At 39.8% G+C, this 6,886-nt stretch overlaps 1 protein-coding gene across 1 annotated transcript in view; it reads left to right on the forward strand.

Moving 5' to 3' along the window:
- The first annotated feature begins 5,050 nt into the window (after positions 1–5,050).
- The window catches only part of AOAH (acyloxyacyl hydrolase), a 344,354-nt gene continuing 342,518 nt past the window's right edge, over positions 5,051–6,886 (forward strand). Inside the window, exon 1 of the mRNA XM_007950097.1 lies at positions 5,051–5,174. Coding sequence (XP_007948288.1) covers positions 5,051–5,174 — 124 coding nt within the window. The remainder of the gene's footprint in view (positions 5,175–6,886) is intronic.

A 6,886-nucleotide genomic window follows, 5' to 3' on the forward strand; every position in this document is an offset into this window, starting at 1 on the left:
ACTCACTTTCCCACCATATGATTACTTCCTGTATCACATCACAGTGGTAATACTGTTGGATAGCCACTTATCTGGGTTTTTTTGAATTCCTGCTTTATGTCTACTTTTACATTAAAAACAAAAACAAAAACAAACACCTCATTGCTGTTGAGTTGATTTAACTCATAGCAACCCCTCCTTGGGTTTCCAAAGAGGTATCTCTATGGAAGTAGATTTCCCAATCTTCCTTCCAAGCAGTGGCTGGTGGGTTTGAACCACCAGCATTCTGGTTAGATGTCAAATGCCTTAGTCCTTTAAATGTTCTGAGTTAACAGCCAAAGTGAAACATTAAAGTTCCAATATTACTTGAGGAGATAATGTTAATTTATTGTCAGCTTTAAATGTATCCTACATTTACTGTTAGGGTGTCTCACTCACATTATCTATTTAATCCTCACAACCATTCTATCATATGGCATCATCAACTCCATCTTACTGTTAAAGAAACCAATATCCAGAGAGGTGGGGTAGTTTGTCCAGTGCCACTTAGGTACTAAGCGGTGAAGTCATGATGAGGATGTAAATTTTCCCAATCTTAAACATAGAGCTCTGTCCTCTCCTATATGCATCCTTGTCATGGATTAATTTACCATTTCCCAAACAAAGAAATTTAAGAAGAAATACAGCCAGAATGTTCCTAAGCCAGGAGGGTGAGACTCAGACTTGCTTACTCTGAACATGTCATCAGTAGAGACTGATCACTAGAAAAGAACATCATGTTTGGGGGAGTAGAAGGCCAATGCAAAGGAGGGAACTCCTTGATGAGGTGGATTGACACAAGGCCATAACAATGGACTTAAACATACCGACCATAATGAGGATGGTATAAAACCAGGTGAAAGTTTCATTCTATTATATGTAAGATTTCCTTGAGATGAGCTGGCTATCAACAACAAGTAGAGAGCAGAGACAAGATAGAATGAGTTAGAATGGATAAGCTCTGATAGGGGAGGAAGAGGTCAGCAAAAAGTCAGGGTTTGGTAGGTCTGATTCAAGGGGCATTGTAGAGAATCCTGGAAAGCCAGGGGCACTGGGAACCCAGTTATTAAAAAGAGGAGAAAGTCAAAGACAAGAAGCACCAGTGTGACAGCACTAGCTTTTACCATATCTCTTTTCACCCAAGTAAAAAAAAAAAAACCCTAGTTTTTTTTTTCTGATTAAAGTACACAGTGTTGTGAATAAGATAGTCAAGGCCAATGCAGGTCAAAAAATAATCAGAAAGTATATTCATACTGGGAAAGACTGAAAAAGCCAGAACCACAGGTGCAGCATTTGGAAATTATAAGCCCTCAGCCTCCTGCTGCAAAGAGTAAGACTGTGGTTTGAATTGGAGCTCTTGGAGTAAGTAACAAAGAGTTTCAAGAAAGAAATATAATCCCCAAGACCAGATTCTGAGAAAATAAAAATTAGGACATCTTCTAGCAAGGGTCCTATAGGGACATTGGACTGGTTGTTAGAAACCACAGGTAGGTCCAGGGCTTTTCTGCAAGCTATTCAGAAATCCTCAGACATTTGCACTCAATGTTCATTTTAAAGGAACAAAGGCAGTCCTGGGGGTGGAAATGATATCCTCCAGACTGAGGGATGGCTGTGCAAATGTGAGGAGCCTTAGCCTTGCGGACAGGGAGAAGAGCTTCATCTAGTTGCTTTAGATTGCGTGCAATGTTTTCAGCATCAGTTGGCAAAAATCACTTCCTGATTTTGGTATTAGTACCCTGCTTAGTAAGAACTCACTCTTCAAGCCTGAAAATAGCTTCCATTTATTGGAAACCTACTATGTGTCAGTGGCTACTACACACATCTCTATGAGGTAGATAGCCTCAGCCCCCTATTCGCTTGAGGAAATCCCCCTCACCTCCAAAATTGTAAGAATTGTTCAATGCTGCACAGCTAAATCCGGAGAAACTAATCCGGACAGCCTTGAGGCTGGAACATACCTGATTGTCTCAGTGGCCCTATCCTTGGGATGGTTGTGGGTGGAACTGCATACAATTTGCATACAGTCTCTGGGAATTTGCATACAGTCTCTGGGTGGTGCAAATGCTTAAGTGCTTGGATAATCATCAAAAGATTGATAGTTTGAACTTACCATGTGGCACCTCAGAGAACAGGCCCTGTGGTCAACTTCTGAAAAGTCACAGCTTTGAAAACCCTATGGAACACAGTTCTCCTCCACACACATGGCGTCTCCATGAGTCAGAGTCAACTTATTGGCAACCATCACCAGCAAGATATTCTAAACAACCAGCTCACAGATTAAAATTTAGACTGGGAGAGTCTCAGGGAGACCGGAGACTGTGCCAGATGCTCATCTGAAAACCTTCTGAAGATTCCTCACCAACTACTGGGTTAGACAAATGAGCTTGTGTATGCCCAGACCCCTGCCTGGCTCATGGAAAGTGCTCAGTGAACACTGCTTTTTCCTGTCCATACCATCCTCATCATTCATGGATTCCATATATGTGAATTAACCTGCTTGCTAAAATTTATTTGTAATCCCAAAATCAATATTCATAGCACTTTTAAAGTCATTTATGGACATGTACAGAGTGGTGAAAAATTTGAGTCACCCAACATGCACCTTCTCAGTTGAGGTCAAACAAGGCCTTCTTGTTTTAGTGCTCATACTCTAAACAAGTGTCCTTTCTACAGCCCATTCAGAACCATGCTTTTCACAGTTTTGTGCTTTTGTTGGTGATTTTACTGTTTCAAATGGCCCCCCAAGCATCACACTGAAGTGCTGTCTAGTATTCTAAAACAGAAGAAAGCTATGATGTGTCTTATAGAGAAAATATGTATGTTCGATAAGCTTACTTCCTATATGAGTTATAGTTTGTTGGCAATGACTTCAATATTAATGAATCAATAATATATATTGTATAAAGTGTCTTTAAACAGAAACAAACATAAAACTAGATTATGTATTGATCAGTTGGCAAAAATGTGACCAGAAACTAATAGGAGCCTAACCTTGTATTTCCCTTTGGAGCAATGGTTCAGTATTTACTAATTAAATGTTCATGATATCTTTATAGAACATAGTTGCCATGAATAACAAAAATCTACTGTATTGTATAGTGGCCTACAACTACAATGAATGTCTTGTAATTCTCTCAAAAGCTGGCCTGGGGTGCAGATGTTCCTCACACTCCTGCTGGGATAACAACTAGAGCCTCTTGCTTTATTAAGCACTTCTTGCCAGGCACACCATTTTATAGTTTGAATACATCATCTATTAATCCTTCCAACAACCTATAAAGACAGATATTATTATCATTATTATCCCAGTATAAATGGGGGAACTGAAGGACACAGAGATTTCATCACTGGTCTCATATTACTCAGAAGTAAAAGACTTGCACACAGGCCTCTGTATCTTCATAGTCTGTGCTCTAAATATCTCCAGTATCTAATCTCCCCAGGAAGTCTCCAGACCTTCTCCAGTGCCAGACCCTTCTAATAGTCCTTGTGACTTCCAGAGCTTCCCTTGGTCATAGGGTCAGGTGCCTTGAGCACCAACACCTTGACCTTACAAGAAGTCACCGGTCCATGGGTGTCCAAGGACATCAGATATCCATGGCATTCATTGGCCCATCTGTGCTGGGGGCATGGACCCAATTAGGAAATGCTCTGGTGTGGTATCTCTGCTTCTGCTGGTTTGGGCACCTCAAGTCCATTGACATTGTAAAACAAATGCTTACACAAGAAATCTTCAAATCTGAAAAACTGGTATGTGATACATCCTGGAAGACAAATCTCTAAATTTCACCTGATACTTAAAATGTTGTCCCTTAAAAATAAATAAATAACCTAAGACATTGCTGCTAATTTTGATTACTCCAATAACATTTTAAAAAGTTTATAATAAGCTTCCCTGATAGCCTAAACTGAGGGAAAAAAAATCACATTATCATCTATATTCATCCAGACAAGGTACTTTGGTCCTGTACTCTTATCTTGTCTAAGAATGGCATATGACTTTGCTGTATCCTATTTTAGAACAAAACATTTAGATTATGTCTTTTCTCTATCTATGATCTGGATCAGATATTTTTGTTCCAGAAAACCCATGTTCAGTTCTTAGCTTCAAAGCAGAAACCAGCCTTTTATAAATGGCCAAATCACCCAAAGGTGGGAATTGTAAACACATTTTGAAATTCTGAAGAAAAAAAGACACATCGTGTACAGCAAAGTAAACATAAATTGATAATTTTCTAATGAATCTTTTTGTTTTTCTCATTAGATTTAAAACCCAGCTATGATGGTCCACGATATCCCCACTGCTCCTTTTCTGAGCATGAAATGAAAACTCTTGATACAGCATGACCCTTCAAGGAATACTCCAACTTCTCTAGAGGAAAAACAACAACCTGACCAGAATATTTTTTAACAACAATGAAATGAGTAACCAAACATCACCATATGAAGCTGTTCATAACAAAACTAAAGAACTTCTGAATATAACATATTTTAATTTCTTAACTATGGGGAAGCTGCTGATCAAATTACAAAAAAATTGTGTGTTTGTGGTTTTGGGTTTGTTTCCCCCCTCAGTTTTAGTTTCAGTTTTGTTTTGTTTTGCAAGAATGAAAGAGGAAGAACCTCCTTAACCAACAAAGCTATTCTGATAAGCGAGAGGTTCATGAGGGTTAGGACATTGGCTTCAGCTGGAGAGAACAGAAACCATTCTACAAGGACTACCTCGGCTGCAACCTGGATCTTTCCCTTTTCTGGAGGTTTTAGCTCAGAAGAACTGTACACCAGGGACTCCCTTCAGATCTTCTCAGTCCCAAGCCCGTGTGGCCCTCTCAGGGTTCTGCAGTGGTGAAGAGTGGGCCTGTGAGTGTTTGTGTGTGTCTTCATTCCCTTCACACTTACTGCACATGTGTATATGAGAGTGTGAGGTGTACATATTAAAGGAAAGGAAGAGAAGGGACCAATTGATTCTGTGGCTCCAGCTTCCGTAATTCTTTAGTAGACAGAGTGGCTTCCCCTGGCATATAGCTCTGAGATGAAGGTCTGCTGGAAAATTCTTATAGTGGCTCCTCTGTTCTTCCTGGCCCATCCCACCTCAGCCTTTCCAGCTCACAATGACCAACCTACTATCAAGCACTCCAGTGGCCACACTTGTATAGGTATGTAAATATTATTTTGTATTTTTTTATTGTGGACTTAACATTGGAATCCAATACTGCGTTTGAGTAATAAATCACCTATTTAACTAATCTGATGTCAATAGCTCTGAGATTCCAAGTGCCACCAATAACATTGCCAATGCAGGAACATTTTGTCCTAGGGCAAGTATCCAAACAATATACATGTATGTGTATGTAGAAGTATGCTACACAGTTGCTAGTTGGAATTAGTTATAAGTCTTTCACTTTATTGATGGTTGTAATATTTTTGTCTTGGATACTCATTGCTGTCAAGTAGAACCTGACTCATAGCAACCCCTTCTTGGGCTTCTGAGGCAGTATCAATAAGGAAGTAGATTGCCCAACCTTCCTTCTGAGTAGTGACTGGTGGGTTTGAACCACCAACCTTCTGGTTAGCAGTAAAATGCCTTAGGGACTACGCCACCAAAGAGGGGAGGATTTATAGCACATACTTTTTGGGACACAATTCAATCCATAACAATCCATTCTTTGGCCCCCCAAAATTCATGTCCTTGACACATGCAAAAGATATCCCCCTCATTATATTATGCCAAAAGTCTTAGATTACTCCAAGTCCTAAATCTCATTTTCTAAATCAAATATGGGTGAGAGTTTAGGCATAGTCTATCCTGAGGCAAAATTCCTCTTCATCTGAACCTGTGAAATCTAGAATACAAGTTCTCTGCTTCCAAAGTATAATAGTAGAACAGGCACAAGGTAGACATTTCCATTACAAATTGGAAAAATTGGAGGGAAAGAAGAGATAACAAGCACTAAACAAGTCCAAAACCCAGCAGAGCAAATTATATTAGCTCTCAAGATTTGAAAAGAAGTCTCTGTTCTTTGAAACCATCTGAACAATGGCCATGCCCTCCAGATTCTGGGAGTTGGTCACACCATTTGGATTCTGGGCCCTTGGCTCTGGGCTTAGTCCTGCCTTCCAAGGCCTCTGGGATGACAACTCTGCTCCCTTGGCTTTATGCAGCTCTGTTCTCCTACTCCATCTGAATGATGACCATACCCTCATCCCGGGCAAGTCCTGTTCTTATGCCCATTGGGCATTACAGCTTGCTACCTTAGCTTTGGTCAGTGTCCCCATTCCCCAGCATACTTTAACAACAGCCCCACACTCAGGAAATGAGTTAGCAAAGATCCAACTCTTTGAAACCACTCTTTGTGACCATACCCTTTGAGATTCAGGATACCATAGCACTGCCCTTTGAAACCAAGAAAGCCCTGCTTCTTTCAGTAGTTTTTCAGATCTCCAAACTACTCTGAGGATGGTCTTTTTCTTTCCTTGAAGGACAATAAATGTAACTCCTTTAGTCTGTTTCTTGCCTGAAGAATTCCAAGAGTCAGACAGTGTTCTTTTGTTCTTTATCTGTCCCCTCTGTCAAAGCTGATGTGTTTTCTGCCATGGTAGTTAGTTAGAATCATCTTTAACAACAGCAAAAAAGATTGTGTGGCTTTGTCCTTGGTGAATATTCTAGGACACATGTCCTTAGTTCGTACAATAAAATTTTCCAAATCTTTAAGTTCTATTTTCATTTTACACAGTTTATTTTTAAGCCCATCTCTTTCCTCTTACATTTTGCTATAAATGGTTAGGAAAAGACATGAAGCCCCTTTAAGATCTTGCTTAGAAATCTCATCAGCTACATATCCAACTTCATCATTTACAAGTTCTAGAG

Source organism: Orycteropus afer, unplaced genomic scaffold (genome assembly GCF_000298275.1).
Source record: "Orycteropus afer afer isolate SDZICR_OR568_19922 unplaced genomic scaffold, OryAfe1.0 scaffold00263, whole genome shotgun sequence".
NCBI lineage: Eukaryota > Metazoa > Chordata > Mammalia > Tubulidentata > Orycteropodidae > Orycteropus > Orycteropus afer.